Source organism: Colobus angolensis, unplaced genomic scaffold (assembly GCF_000951035.1).
Source record: "Colobus angolensis palliatus isolate OR3802 unplaced genomic scaffold, Cang.pa_1.0 Scaffold129, whole genome shotgun sequence".
Lineage (NCBI taxonomy): Eukaryota > Metazoa > Chordata > Mammalia > Primates > Cercopithecidae > Colobus > Colobus angolensis.
In genome coordinates, this window is record NW_012114141.1 from 1,611,450 (window position 1) to 1,627,702 (window position 16,253).

At 38.3% G+C, this 16,253-nt stretch overlaps 2 protein-coding genes across 2 annotated transcripts in view; one reads left to right on the top strand and one right to left on the bottom strand.

The window, feature by feature from the left end:
* Window positions 1-6,881, top strand: part of PIK3R4 (phosphoinositide-3-kinase, regulatory subunit 4) — an 80,228-nt gene extending 73,347 nt beyond the window's left edge. Inside the window, exons 16-20 of the mRNA XM_011933682.1 lie at window positions 1,471-1,602; window positions 4,237-4,337; window positions 4,772-4,860; window positions 5,122-5,230; window positions 6,331-6,881. Of these exons, the coding sequence (XP_011789072.1) occupies window positions 1,471-1,602; window positions 4,237-4,337; window positions 4,772-4,860; window positions 5,122-5,230; window positions 6,331-6,501 (602 nt within the window). The 3' untranslated portion in view covers window positions 6,502-6,881. The remainder of the gene's footprint in view (window positions 1-1,470; window positions 1,603-4,236; window positions 4,338-4,771; window positions 4,861-5,121; window positions 5,231-6,330) is intronic.
* Window positions 6,882-9,989: 3,108 nt separating this feature from the next.
* Window positions 9,990-16,253, bottom strand: part of COL6A6 (collagen, type VI, alpha 6) — a 109,673-nt gene continuing 103,409 nt past the window's right edge. Inside the window, exon 36 of the mRNA XM_011933683.1 lies at window positions 9,990-10,639. Within this exon, the coding sequence (XP_011789073.1) occupies window positions 10,450-10,639 (190 nt within the window). The 3' untranslated portion in view covers window positions 9,990-10,449. The remainder of the gene's footprint in view (window positions 10,640-16,253) is intronic.

The following is a 16,253-nucleotide window of genomic DNA, read 5'->3' on the forward strand; positions in this document are numbered from 1 at the left end:
TTTAGGCAGGTTATTTAACTCCTCTGAGGTTCAGCTATCTTCATCTTCAAATGGGGCTAATTCTTTCAAGGGCAGCTTTGAGGATTTAATGAAGTAAAAGAATCTGTCACAGTGCGTGGTGTTGAGAGAAGAGCTAAGCAATGGTTTCTTACTTTAATTTGCCTTGTCTCCAAAGGCTAAAGATGAACCAAGTGATCTAGCTTGCTTAAGCAGGATTTTAGAAAATGTATTGTTTCATGATATTCCATTTTATAGATAACAATTTGTGTATCCCTGTGTCCCTCAGTTGGATAGCTGAGTTGTTTCTAGTGTTTGGCTTTTCGGAGTCAACCTGCTGTAAATATTTGCAAATAAGTCTTTGTAAGGACATATATTTCCATTAATCTCAGGCATATATATACCCAAGAATGGGATTGCTGCTTTTGTAAAATTTAATTTTTAATTGACAAACAATTGTGTATATATATGGGGTACAGTGTTATGTTTTGATGCATGTATTAATTGCAGGATGATTAAATCAAACTAACAAATCTATCACCTTACATACGTATTTGCTATGAAAACATTTACAATTTACTCTTTTGGCAACTTTGAAATATATACTGTATTATAGTCACCATTCTGTGCAGTAGATCACTAAAGCTTATTCCTCCTAACTGAAACTTTGTACTTTTCAATCAACATTTCCCATTTTCCTATCTGCCCCTTTCTTCCTTTAAGTTTCATGTTTTTCCCTCATGGTGTTTTGAACCTGCCGCTTGAGAAACTACCACATCTTATTCTTTTCTAGTTGGCATGCTAATTCAGAGGAATTATCTTCTGTGCTTGAATTTAGGTTTTCTAGATTCCCTAACTTACATTTGTTACACTGTTAAGTGTGTGCCCTTTGCTTTATTACTTTTTATATGTTTATATGGAATGCATTTTTCTTTTTTTTTTTTTTGCCTTTTGTGTGAATAAACTGCAGAGGGACAGAAAGATGTAATATACCTGTCTATAGAATGTTTAAGAGGGGAGGGCAAATGGAAACAATTGAAATCTGATGATAGATACAAAGCTGCTGCTACTTTGGGATTGGTCAAGTGATCATTGAATACCAGTAAAACATCTTTGGGTATTTAAGGCAATCTGAACATTTTGACATACCAAATTATTTTATATCTTCTCAATAGCTTCTGTTTTTGTGGGTGCCTTTGGCAGTTAATAACAATGTCAGCAACTAATAAATTATTCATTTTCAATTTACATTATTAGTAGTAGCATTATAATAAGCACTTTATATCTGTTATTTAACAACCAAAGGGGTACTGTTTGAAACTGGTGAGACAGCTTCATGAGAACAAAACTTTTTTTTAAGTAATGAAGGCATTTTTCAAATAAATTAATAAAACGCTAATTCTATTTGTATAAATGCAGCTTGATGTACTTTGATCATTAGATGGTAATCTTTTTGTGCTTTTTCTCTTTAAGGTACAAGCAGTGGTACCATGGCTTGTTGGGACATGAGGTTCCAGTTGCCAATTTCAAGTCACTGTCATCCTTCCAGGGCTCGAATCAGGCGCCTCTCAATGCACCCTCTGTATCAGTCCTGGGTGATTGCAGGTAAGATGGAGGGCTGGCTTTCATGTGTTGGGAGATTTTCTTGGAAAGTACATAATAACCTGCTGCCAAAACTCACGTTTTTAGTTTCATTTTACATATGAACTGAATGCTTGATTCTCTTCTGATTATGGAGGTTGCCACTACTGATACCTCACTGTCATCTAATATTTATTATGTTCAAAAATGATCTTGTCACCATCATTACTCTTCATTCTTAACTGTCCACCACCATCTCCTGTCCTTTTTTTCTTCCTCCTGTGTCCCCTATTTTTGTTACAGCTGCCACCGTCTTCCTAGAGAGCTAAGTTAGAAACCTTGACTCATCCTTCTCTGTTGCAATTTCTTGTTGCTCTGCTTCCTTTGTGTTGCTTGAAAGCTTCCCTTCCCTTCCCTCATTAGGCACTCAAATTTTCTTGTATGGCTCCTGGGTGTGACACTTGGGCAGTTCTTGAAACTGATTTTCCTCATCTTTAATATGTAGTTAAAAATACTTACTTTGTAGAGTTATAGGGAATTGAGATAAAGCATGCAAAGTACATACTCTACCACACAATTAATGCTTGGTAAATAATAGCTCTTATTATTCTTATGTTTTCCCCTCAGCCCTCTTGCCTCTAGGCTCTTTGTGGTCCCTTCTTGTACATATAGTCCATCGCATACACTGCTGCTATCAAAGTCACCATGTTGCCAAGTTCTGTGGTTATTGTGAGCCCTTTTCTTATTTGACTTACCATTTGAACAGTTGATTTCTATTATTTTCAGATGCTTTCCTTACCTGGTTTCAAGGACATTTCTCTTGGTTCTACAGCTTCTTGAGCTGCTGGTTCCTTCTCATCTTCCTGGCATTTAATTTGTTGCCTGCCTCAGGACCCAGTCTTTGGTCTCAACCACTTCTCCTACACTGGCTGTGTGTGTGATCTCATGCAATCTCATGCTTTAACTATTATTCAGACTCATATCTATTTTTCTTAAGATGTCTAATAGCCATTTTGTAAACTCAACATGTCTAACTAAACTGAATGCTTGATTTCCTCTCTACTAAGTGTCTCCACCACTGCCTCCTACCCCGCTCTTCCTATGGTATTCTCTCAGTAAATGGCAGCTAGGTGCTCAGAAGCCTGGAATGATCTTCGCCTGTTCTTTTTCTCATCCCACTTCCAGTCCATTAACCAGTCCTGTAAGTTCTATTTTAAAGTATATCCAGAATTTGATCACTCTTTACTACCTCCATCACTATCTCCCTAGTCCAAACCACTATAATCTCTTTTCCCTATTAATGTAATATCTTCACAGCCTGCTTCTGTCTGTACTTTTTAAGACCATTTTGTTTCTTCTGCTCAGTACCTTCCCATTGGCTTCTTGGTCCAAAAGACTTTATGGGACCTGCCTTCTTGCCACCTCCCTGACCTTTATCAGTCAGAATTCTAACAGGAAACAGCACACTCAAGGTAGGATAATTTAAGAATTTATTTTCAAATAAAATTGTTTACAAAGGTTTGGGTGTAGGGGTATTACAAAAGATAGCACAGTAATAAGGGCTGGTAACAGCAGAGTAGCAGTAGAAGGCTTGAGGGCAGGAGGGCATGGTTACTGAATTTGGAAAGGAATAGAGAAGGCCGCCTTGAAAGGAGCAGTGACTTTGAGATGAGGGATATAACCAGCCTGATGTGAATGACTTGACTTTCTTCCCTCTCTCCCTTTGATCTCCTGCTGCGGTTTCCCACAGGCATGTATTAGTTTCCTATTACACCACAACTTATTTTTTTAATAATTCTAGAGGCCAGAAGTCTGAAATGGGTTTTGTGGACCAAAATTAAGGTAGCAGCAGACCTATATTCCCTCTGGAGGCACTAGGGGAACATCTATTTCCTTGCCTTTTCCTGCTTCTAAGAACTAAATTCCTTAGCTAATGGCTCCTTCTTTCATCTTCAGAGCCAGCAACATAGCATCTTCATTGTTACATTGCTTTCTGTTCTTGCTGCCAAATCTGCCTCCCTCATCTGAGATTTGTGATTGCATGTGGGGCCCCATGAGTAATCCAGAATAATCTTTCTCAAGGTCCTTAATTTCATCACATCTGCAAAGTCACTTTGCCATATAAGGTACCATTCACAGGTTCCAGGGGATAGGACTTGGATACTTTTGGGGCCATTATTTAGCCTATCACAGGCTGGCAAACCCAGCCAGAGGGGGTACAGGAGCTTGCTGATATGGTTCATTCAGGTCAGATTTAGAGCAGCAAATGGAAAGTGACCAGCACTACTGCCCTTTCTCCTACTTGTCTCCCATTCTCAGTCTGTTCCTGCCACACTGACTTGTTCTTTCAACTAAGCACACTCCTGCTTCAGAAAGGCCTTTGCATTTTTGTCTGTTGTCCCCACTAGAATGGAAGTTCCATGAAACTGGGAATTTTTCTACATTGCCATCTTTTCTTCAGTGCCTAGCGTAATGACTAGTCCATAGTAAAAATATTTACTGGCTCAGTAAATATTAATAGGTGAATAAAGCCTCTTATATTGTCTCTCCCCCTGAAAGAAAGAGATTTGTCTTTCTCTCAGGACTGCAATTTGTTTTGTTGTAATCTTCCCCAACTCTTTTTGTCTGAGTCTAGATTCTGGCCTTTGTCTCTTTTAGCTGTTCAGGGCAACAATGAAGTGTCCATGTGGGACATGGAGACTGGTGACAGAAGATTTACTCTCTGGGCCAGCAGTGCACCACCGCTTTCTGAATTACAGGTTTGACTTCAGTTTTTACAGTTTTGACTGTAAAGGATGATATTATTCCCTACATCCTAAGTACTTTCAGGCATTTCATCAAACCTAGTATCTGTTGGGCTTTTGGGTTATGTTTAAATTTGGGTTTTTAATAACATCAAGTATCATGTGGCCATTGCTACATGAGTGTTTCCTTGCTAGTGTTCTGCATTAGTGGGTAAATAAGTTGCTAGCCCATAAAGCTTGTGATGTCTCTTTGGAACCCCAGTGAGATCTAGCTTAATTAGGAAAAGCCCAGATTGAAGTAGATAGGGCATACATAACTGGTCTCTCATTTCTTTAGGTAACCAGGTGCTTGTAAAGCTACTGACAGTTAACTTGCCTCTAGAAATAGCTCCATCATTTATGGAATACACGAATGTCTTTTATTTGACTCCACATTTATTTCTTTTAAGCCTTCTCCTCATAGCGTCCATGGTATCTACTGTAGTCCTGCAGATGGAAATCCTATCCTGCTAACAGCTGGCTCAGATATGAAAATAAGGTACATGATCTCAACAAATACTTAAAGAATAAAATGGATACTTTTACAAGACGTTATTACAGATACTGATGGCACTGTAATGTTTAAAATCATCTTATAAGGACAGCTGTTAATACTTTATTTGTAACCAATGGAATGCTGTTCTATAAAAACCTGTTTTTCTAATGCAAAAGAAAAACAATGCATTGATGAAGATAAGCCAATGATTATTAGTTCCTCTCATTGTCCTATAAAGACTGTCATTTATTTCCTCTTCCCTAGGTTTTGGGACTTGGCTTACCCAGAAAGGTCCTATGTTGTTGCAGGAAGTACTAGTTCCCCATCTGTGTCCTACTACAGGAAAATAATTGAAGGCACTGAAGTTGTCCAGGTATTGTAGTCTTTTCATTCAACTTCTGTAAGCACAAACATGGCTTTTGTAAACAGAATTAAAATAAATGATCAAGCGAGGAGTACTCTGAATTTAGGAAATTTATTTTTTCTTGAATTTAAAAAAATAAACTTTTATTAAGGTAAAATAAGCATAAAGAAAGTACATATAAGTAATAGCTCAAATGGCCAGTATGTACTTTATAACATCATAAGGAAGCACTTTTATTATCCTCTTACAAATGAAAAAGGCACAGTGAAGTTAAGTAACTTGTTCAAGGTCACACAGCTAGTAAACAGAAAGCTGGGATTCAAACCTGGCTTTAGGACTGTAAAGTTTGTATTCTTGACTCAGGCAAAAACTTCAAGTGAGAGACTATACCCTTAGTACCTGGGCCAAAGTAGGTGTTCCATAAATAAAAGTGTGCTTCCTTCATGACAAATATTAATGAGCTTTAGAAGTGCTAGAACATCTGCTATGTATTTTTTATATTCTGGTCATGTATACCTTTTTTTTTTTGAGACGGAGTCTCGCTCTGTCGCCAGGCTGGAGTGCAGTGGTACAATCTCTGCTCACTGCAACCTCTGCCTCCCAGGTTCAAGCGATTCTTCTGCCTCAGCCTCCTGAGGAGCTGGGACTACAGGTGTGTGCCACCACAGCCGGCTAAATTTTGTATTTTTAGTAGAGACGGGGTTTCATCATGTTGGCCAGGATGGTCTCGATCTCCTGACCTTGTGACTTGGGAGACCTTGGCGTCCCAAAGTGCTGGGATTATAGGTGTGACCCAACGTGCCTGGCTATATCTCTTTTGATTATATTCTATCCCTTTTTTCTTTTGATGTTGGCAAAAGTTAAGATGCACAGAATATTGACCTAAAATAAGTTTTCCATATCTGTAAGTGGCTACTCATGAAATCCAATGACTAGGACCCTGGAATGTCATTTTTGGCTCTTCTACTCCTTTTGCTCAGTGTATTTGTGAAAGCATGACTACTTTACAGAAGTTGTTAACTTAAATACAACAGTATCTCAGAAGCAAGACTATTGATGAGAGGAAGAATATGGTACAGACTTTTAACTTCTGGCTTGCTCCCTGACAGGAAATTCAGAATAAGCAGAAAGTAGGACCAAGTGATGACACCCCTCGAAGGGGCCCAGAGTCCCTGCCCGTGGGACATCACGACATCATCACTGATGTCGCCACATTCCAGACAACACAGGGTTTCATCGTAACTGCTTCTAGAGATGGGATTGTGAAGGTGTGGAAATAGAAACCTAGTGATTTGTATAAATTGTAATAAAGTTATAAATATACTACTATAACTCAAGAGAAAAGGCCTTTCTAGAGAACAGATTCATTGCTTAATTTTCAGAATTATGTCTCTATATTACTGTTTCATGACTGACTAAATGATACCCAAAATGGTTAAGATGTACTTGACTAGTTTACTTATGCATCTCTTTGCAAGAATCAGCCAGCCAACAATGTCTGGGATTTTTATTGTATATGTTATAGAGGTGAGAAATATAAAATATGAAAATGAATGTTTATTTTGTATTGAAAAAGATGGTTGAAAAGATGGTTGTAAGCTATTATAAGTATAAACACATTTTTGCTATTAAAAATGCTATTCAAAGCAGTTAAACTGTATTCATGCATCCTAAGTGTTTGTTTGTGGTGTTGTTTTTAAATGGTAAATTTAAGCAGAGGAATAATCTCTTCAGCAGCATTTGTTCTAAGGTGAAGAAATGGACTCGCTGTCACAAGGAATCAGTGACAGAACCAGGCATTAGGTCCAAATCTCTGGACTCTAAATAGTGTGCTCTTTCTGCTCTAATATTTCTTATGTGTTTTACAGTCTGCCTTATTAGTTATTTAACATTATAGAATTGATTTCCTGCATATTAGTTATACAAGTGTGCCTCCTCTTGGCCATCATTATTTTTTATGGGCTGTACCATAAATTCTGACACTTGGCTCAACAGGTTGCTTTTATCCAGTATAGACAATTGAATGCATGAAAAAGAAAAATAAAGTTAAAAGTACACCAAAAATATACATTTTTAGAAGGCCAAAATTGGTCTTTTCCACTAAGGTAAAACCCTTCAAGGTTATGGATTACTATTTGCATACAGACTGTCTCCACATTTAATTCTCATCCACTTGCAGAAGGGTTTATGGTATTCAGAATATTTTAGTTTAAAATTAGTTACATGAGTCTATAAAAATCTCAGCCAAGGGAAAAGCCTACTTGCTTAGAAATACGCTAAGAATTTTCTGTATTTTTATAATTACATAATTAAGTTACAGTACATGTAGTTTACAAAGCATACATCTAGTTTCATGATTCAGTACAATCATCCCTAGGTATCTCTGGGGCATTGGTTCCAGGATCTCCCAAGGATAACAAAAGCCACAGATGCTCTAGTCTCTTACATAAAATGATGTTGTATTTGCAGATAATCTACATACATCTTCTCATATACTTTAAATTATTTCTACATCACTTGTGATACAATACACTGTAAATGCTATATAAACAGTTGTTATACTGTATTGTTTAGAGAATGAAAAGAAAAACGTCTGTACATGTTCAGTACAGACACAAACATCTTTCTTTTTCTGAATACTTTTTATCCATGGTTGAATTCATGGATGTGGAGCACCCACAGATACAGAGCCAGCTGCACTTAGTTTTTAGACAGGTAAACAACAAAACTGTCAGAAAATGCCAGTCATTCAGAAATGTCAAAGTTAGGAATGATGGACTAACTAGGCCTGATAGCTTCAAATTTGGCATTGTCATGTTGCCTTGCCTTTGTTTCCCTTAATGTCTGCCAAGACCATATTTACAGGGTTTCTAGCTACTAAGTCAGATTTAGAGTCTGCAGGGGGTTGGAGAAAATTTTTTTTGATATAGAAACCGTAATCCTGAGATTGGTCTTCAGCCTGGAGCCATTAGATAAGCTGTAAGACTGATAAATGTGGGAAATGCTAAGAAAAAAAAATGGAGTGGGCTGACAGAGATATGATCCTTTTCTCCCCTTATCTCCTGCTACCACCCATTCTTCTCTGTCCCCTTGCCCCCACAGAAAAGCCCCAGTTTTGGAAAAAAGTTATTTGGTTGAATTCTAAGTATTATAATCTGATGCAATGTTAAGTTGCATCTCCTTTTGACCTCTACTTAAAAAAAAAAAAAAGTTTGACTCATAGCTCAGTGCAGAGATAATGGGAGGCAGTTCCTTTACAGTCGATTAATTCACATTTTTAAACCAAGAAGCATCCTGTTTGTGTGATTCTTGGGTTTAAATATAGCTTTATTAAATTTATATTCAACTTAATTTTTGCTGTTTCCACTTTTAGGAGAAAGAGGTAAATCAGGGAAAATACTAATATTAGGCATTTTTAAAAAGGAACTTCTATTTGCAGCATGCTTCAGAGCCCTCACCTATTAGTGATTCAAAAGATGGCCCAAAATGCTAAAAATAATCTGTCACCAAGGGAATATTTGTTTGGTGTTCTTTACTTGCCAATGCAGAAAAACAGACAAATACATCTTAATGGTATTTCCAACAATTAACAAAAGAAAGGAGTTTTTGCTTAACTCAGAGTTAACTAGAAAAGTCCCTTTTATTAAAATACATCGTAAATATTGCTCATTAATTTCCTGTACTTGAGACAGTTTTCCTGAACCTCTAAGCACGACTTAGGATAGATGAAGCAAACCTGATGTGTTTTATTCTTCTCTGCTACCTGAGTATGAATGTGACATTTAACTCCTTGAACTTCTGTCTCCTCTGAAGACATTAGGTGCTATCTCTGGATTTACCTAAGTAAGAATGGCAGAAGTGGTTTTTAAAAAATACTGCAGATAGTTTTTCTTTCCAAGTTTTGTGAAAATAGGTATAGGAAAGAAAATCTGAATGTCCTTGGTGTCAGTATCCATCTGCTCCATGCATCCAAGCAGGGTTTCTTTCCATTCCCAAAGAGGGGGGAGTCTGCCTAACAGGGCCATTGCTACCAGCTGTGGAGCCAGCTCTTAGACTGAGGTAAGGTCTGAACACTGTGTTTAAATTAAATAATGCTATAATACTTTGGGTGTTTAGTTGCTGAAAATATCAGCCCTATCATAAAAATAAAAATTAAATGCAGATGAGGACATAGCCATCAGAGCATGCTACTAGAGACTAGGTACTTCTACTAAAACCTTTCATACTTTTACTCAGATCTCTTTTGCATCTCTGCAACTGCATATGAATTTGTAGATTAAAACAATGATTTTCTTACATTTTTCTAAACTCAGCATGTATTTAAGGCTGTTTTTAAGAGCTCTGCCAGTCCTGTTTTGGTGCTGTCTATTATTGACTAAACAGCTACCTGATGGGTAAAAGTAACTCAGAGCTTCATCTATGACAAGTTGTGTCTTGACTCTCCTTGTCTAAAGCATATATGAATTAGTGAAAATTAATAAATGACCATTTATTAATGAAAGACAGACTAGAAGTCCATCAAAATGGCTTCAAGCTCCATCAAAATGGCAGTAAGCTTCCTAATGAAGAGAAGACTTCCAGCTCAAAAGCAGTAATTTATGTTCTGTGGGAATTAATGAATTTTTCAGTGAGTTTAGGAGGATTTCGATAGAGATGGAGAAAATTACCCTCTTCTCATCAGTCCAAGCAAACAACTCCCACAGTGGTGTGTTTAAATGGAATAGAAGTTCAAATTTTAAAAATATGACATATAAACAGCATCCATTTCTAGGGTAAATTTTAGAGTAGCTTAAAACATTTAAAAATAACTTTGATTAAATAGATGAGTGTTAGACATTACTAAATTAGAAAAGGAGGATAGGTTTGCAGGAAATGAACTGGACAGAGATAAAAGAATTAACATTGACTCATGTACACATATGCATACATCATATAAATTTTACCTTCAATTTATATCTCCATTAGACTTTTCAAAACACTTCTTTCATTCTTCTGTCTTCTAATGAAACAGTTCTCGGACGTATCAGTTGTAGAGTGCTGGAATTGTCAGGAGTGGTCAAATAAATGAACAAGATATATCTTAATACCAATGAATGCAGGGGGTCAAGTCTCCTGATAACCTACAGACTGTTGCTTGAGTTCTGGCAGCAGATTTAGTTACTGTTTAAGTCCAGAGTCTTACTATGCTTCCTAAGGCTAAGTTGTTCAAGCATTTTTTTTTTACCACATCATTTGGGAGCACTTTTTGTCACCCTTCTTCCATTCTTAAAGGTATGGGAGGTGTTTCTGATAAAATTTTGAATAGCATCATCTCTGCCACTTCTTGCTACTCTTGAAAGATATTTTTTATCTTGAAAGAATTTTGCCTTCTGTAATACATCTTCTTTGAGGGTAGCTTTATATGGTCCAGGAACAAAGCTATACAACAAAAGAGAACATCATAGAAGATAAATGCCATTTCAACTTTAATAGACTACATATTAATCTGTCTTACTCAATTAATTGTTTCACCCATTTCCTTGTTGCAGCCTTCCTACAGGGTAATTTTAAAATTATTAAACTGGGTACTTACATTGGCTCATGTATCAGAATCTGACAAATGATACATCTCATCAAAGTATGCAAAAGCAGTATTTCAGCAGCAAAGTTTCTTCATGGAATATGTACCACTCAGATCTACCAAGGATGGCCCTTCTGATTATTTAGATTTGGGTTCATAATGGTACCTCATCACAGACCACCATATCTATACTTTTCCCAGATCCACTCCTACTTCCAGTGCCTCAGCACATCATGCTATTTTCTTTATAACACTTGGCACTATCTGAACTTCTATTTACCTGTAAACTTCTTTATGATCTGTTCCCCACTTTTCCACCCAACCAGACAGAAGGTTCATGAGATCTTGTCTGTTCACTATGGTAATCCCAGGAACCTAAAAGTGCTTAACACATAGCAGTCACTCAGTAAGTATTTGTCTAATGAAAGCATGAATGTATGCCACTCCCTTCTTTCATCTCTTCCTTTCTTCCATAGGTCCATCTATCCATCCATATGTTTACTATCTGCTTAATAGAAGGCATGGTGTTAGGTACAATGGGGGACATAGAAATAGAGCCCAGTCTGGCAGGCACATCAAGAGCCTAGCTAGGAATGAGTAACCCAACAGTAAAGAGGAGCTGGAGTCAGACTCTGGTAGGACTCGCAGGACAGGTTGAGAAATCAGGGAATCATAGAAGCCAAGTGCTAACTAGAACTTAGAGCCTGTCTGAAAAAACCTGTGCTGACAGAAGTGTCTGAGAATCTGTACTGCCTATATGGCAGCCATGAGCCACGTGGGGCTTTTGAGTACTTGAAATGTAGTTAGTGTGACTGAGGAACTGAGATTTAATTTTAATTAAATAACCACATATAGCTAGTGGCTACTGTATCAGCCAGTACAAAAAGGGAGCCCTTTCAGACAATCCTATATACAGGGATGTTGTGGAAAGAGCTTTGGGTTCAGACACATTCTTACATTCTTATATTCTAGCCCCTAGCCGAACAGCTCTGGGCAAATCGTTTAACTAGAGTGACTCTTGTTTCTTCAAGTGTAAAATGGGAATGAAAAGTGATTTCTGTTGTGAGCAACAACTGAAGTCCCCTAGACTAGTTACCATGGTCCTCTGTTGGTTACAGATGAGGAAACTGAAGTGCATTGAGGTGAAGGTCAATGGCAGAGCTGGCACTATAACCCAACTGTTCTGAGACTGAGTTCAATGTTACTGCCATTGAACTGGGTTTTTATTCAGGACACTACAGAAAACTATCAACATATTTGGAGTAAGAAAGTGAGATAAATTTCATACTACCAGAAACACCTGGAAATGGGTGTAGAACTATAGGAACACAGATGGCTTGGGGCAGGCTGGACGGCTAAGATATAAGAGCCTGGCGCAGCAGGCTCTTCATAAATATTTGTAGGATGAATGCGTGAAAACTGATGGTATGAAGAGAGAGAGAGGCTTCTTAATACTGATAAACTTCAGCAATTAGCTGAATTGCAGTCAAGGGAAGTGATATGATTTGGATGTCCCCTCCAAATCTCATGTTGAAATGTGACTTCCAGTGTTAGAGGTGGGCCTAGTAGGAGGTGTTTGAGTCATGGGGGTGGATCCCTCAATGAATAGCTTGGTGCTGTTTTTGTGGTAATGAGTGAATTCTCGCTCTTAGTTCATGTGAGAGCTGGTTGTTTAAGAAGAACCTGGAACCTTCTCTCTCTTGCTTGCTCTCTTGCCATGTGATATGCCTGCTCTCCTTTCATCTTCCACCATGAGTAAAAGCTTCCTGAGGCCTCACTAGATGCTGAGCAGATGCTGGTGCCATGTTTGTATGGTCTGCAGAAACGTGAGCCAAATAAATGTCTTTTCTTTATAAATCACCCAGTCTCAGCTATTCCTTTATAGCAATACAAAGACTAATACAGGAGGACTGAAGAGAACTTTAAAACATTGAAACCAAAACAGTGGTAATATTCATTGTGATCCGTTTCTTATTTTTCTGTTTTTACCAGCTATAAAATCTGACCTCTCAAAAAAATCAGTATTTAGAAAATGAGTATAGTGAAAGATACAGAACATTTAAAATTAAAGTTGTTTCGCTTCCCTCACACACATAGAAACACACACTTTTTCTTCCACCTATAAACAGAGTTAAGCAGAAAGGAAACATTCAAACAACAAAAAACACCATGCCAATTCATGTTACATAGACCCCAAAGCCTCCATGCATTGTATACTACATGTCTAGGCTTCTGAAACTCAAATTCCAACGTGTATCTCAGTTTACTTCCATCAGTGTTATCAGAGCTGTAATAAGTTGATCAACAAACATCTACCAAGAACAGCAGCCATGGCTAAATTTCACTGCAAATACAAATTTCTCACATCTCCCTTCATGTTGCTCTTCCCAGTATGTGTGTGTATATATATAATATATATTATATATAATATACAAATATAATGTATAATATACATAATATACAAATATATTATTAACATCTACCAAGAATAGCAGCCATGGCTAAATTTTACTGCAAATACAAATTTCTCACATCTCCTTTCATTTTGCTCTTCCCAGTATGTGTGTGTGTATGTGTGTGTGTGTATGTGTGTATATGTGTGTATGTGTGTGTGTATATATATATATAAAATATATATAATATGCAAATATAATGTATAATATACAAATATATTATTAACATCTACCAAGAACAGCAGCCATGGCTAAATTTCACTGCAAATACAATTTTCTCACATCTCCCTTCATTTTTGCTCTTCTCAGTGTGTGTGTGTGTGTATACATACATATTATATATAACATACAAATATAATGTTGTATGTATTTATTTGAGGCAGGGTCTCACTCTGTCATCCAGGCTGGAGTGCAGTGTTGCCATCATAGCTCACTGCAGTCCAGATCTCCTAGGCTCAAGTGATCTTCCTGCCTCAGCCTCCCGAATGGCTGGGACTACAGGTGCGTGCCTCCACACCTGGCCAATTTTATTTTTGGAGAGCTGAGGTCTCACTATGTTGCCCAGGCTGGTCTTGAACTCCTGGGGTCAAGCAGTCTTCTTGCCTTGGCCTCCCAAAGTGCTGGGATTACACTAGTGAGCCACCCATGTGCTATCCCAGCATTTCCTTATTATCTTCCAGACTGAAAGTTATAAAATTCCCCAAAGTGACGATTGTATGCATAGAACATGGCTCCACTGTCATGGGAAGGGCATTATTTTGAGTCTGAAGCACATTGTTTTCGTGATTTTTTTTTTTTTTTTTTCCTGAGACAGAGTCTCGCTCTGTCACCCAGGCTGGAGTGCAGTGGCTTGATCTTGGCTCACTGCAACCTCCACCTCCTGGGTTCAAGTGATTCTCCTGCCTCAGCCTCCTGAGTAGCTGGGATTACAGGTGCCTGCCACCATGCCTAATTTTTTTAAAATTATTTTTTATTTTTTAATTTAATTTTATTTTTTGGGGGGACAGTCTCGCTCTGTTGCCAGGCTGGAGTGCAGTGGCGCAATCCTGGCTCGCCACAACCCTAGGCTCTCAGATTCAGGTAATTCTCCTGTCTCAGCCTCCTGAGTAGCCTCCTGAGTAGCTGGGACTACTCAGAAAAAGCTTCTGTGATCTCTCCATCTACCATGGAGGTTTCTATTTGTCATTCAAAATGCTTTCCCCATCCCCTTTACTTGGTGTGTGGCCAGCTGTTGAGTTCCTTTTCCCAACAGCCAGAAGTCGAGCCAGACATCGCGCCCCTTCCCTTGGCTGGCCATCCCAACCTGCGGCAGAGGAGTGATCCTCTACAGCAGGGGTGTCCAGTCTCTTGGCTTCCCTGGGCGACACTAGAAGAAGAACTGTCTTGGGTCACACATAAAATACACGAACGCTAACAATAGCTGATGAGCTTAAAAAAAAAAAAAATCACAAAATAATCTCATGTTTTAAAAAAGTTTGCAAATTTGTGTTAGGCCACATTCAAAGCTGTCTGTGCAGGCTGTGGGCCACAGATTCGACAAGCTTGCTGTACAGTGTTGCAGCCTCTTTGCTGGGACGTGCTGGGTGCCTAAATATAAGTGGGCAAAAGACAAATGCAGTGTGGCACTGCCAGCTTGGGGTGGATGGCTGCTGCTTCCCTGTCCCAAGACTGTGGGAGCATAACTGACCCTAAGTCTCCCAGTCTAGGGGAGGGTGGGGTGGGGGAACCCCAGGGAGCTGGGAGATACACAGTGGGCTGTGAGAACCAGTTCTGGGGAAGTGGAGGGAGATGGACTGGCAAGTGAACCAAGGCTCCAGGTCCTGACTCCCCAGCACATGCTTTATTATCCCATTCACTATAAAACTCAAATTCAAAAATAACATTAATAGTGACTGCAGAGCACTAAACCCCAAGTGCTGTGCCCTACTGAGCACCCAGGCCCTGTGCAAGCTAACCAGCTTGTAACACTTAGCCTGACTCGGTGAAAACACTGCTTTAGCACCAGCTTTAATGTACCTTCCATGCCAAAGACGCTGTCCTCGGCAAGAGTCACATGCACGGCATCTTGTCTATATCCCTTTTCCAAGCTGCCAGACACCTGCAGCATGGGGGAGCCCTGCTCTTCTTGGACTTACTTCACAGGCCTGTTTTAGGCTTGACTTCAGGAATTATTTGCTGCTGGACAGTTCCCCTGGACAGCTCATCTGTCAAGGTAAGCAAGAGATTCCAGGTGGAGGCTTCTCAGAGGTGACAGAGCTGGGGCTTCTGCATTAGGAGTGCCTCCCTGGCCTTCATCACCATGCAGAAATGCACGCATCATACAATAAAAGTAGGCACATCGCCAAAGGTATTTGCCTAAGTGTGGGTCCAGGTGCTGGTACACATTTGATTGTGCTTGGTGGCTGAGTAATGTATATGTGTGTTTGTACAGAATAATTTACCACAGAAATAAAGACACTCCCATTTGATTTCACTTATTTCTAATTTTTAAAAAGTAATATTCATATGTGCTAAAGATACAATATATATGCACATTCTTAAGTTTTGAAAGAATGGACTTGCCTTTGTTGATACTCTTTTATATGTTAATTTTTTTAAAAAAAATTAAGTCTACTCATTATATTCATTTTTTTGGATATAGTCTGGTTTTTCAAATATATAACATCTTCAGATCAATGCTTAGCTCATTAGCTTTTTGAATTTAAAAAACTTTCCTCACATGAGAATTAAAATTTCCTAAATCATGACTTTGATGCATCCTACAAAGTTTTTACATGTAGCATTTTGATTGTTATACAGTTCTAAGTATTTTTAAGTTTTCACTATAATTTTTTGTCCCATTATTGAGAAAGGTGATTTAAAAATGTATAGGCTTTTAAAACATTATTTTATATATATATGTGTGTGTATATATTTACATATTTTATATTTATTTATTTATTTATTTATTTTGAGACAGAGTCTCACTCTGTTGCCCAGGCTGGAGTGCAGTGGCGTGATCTTGGCTCACTGCAACCTC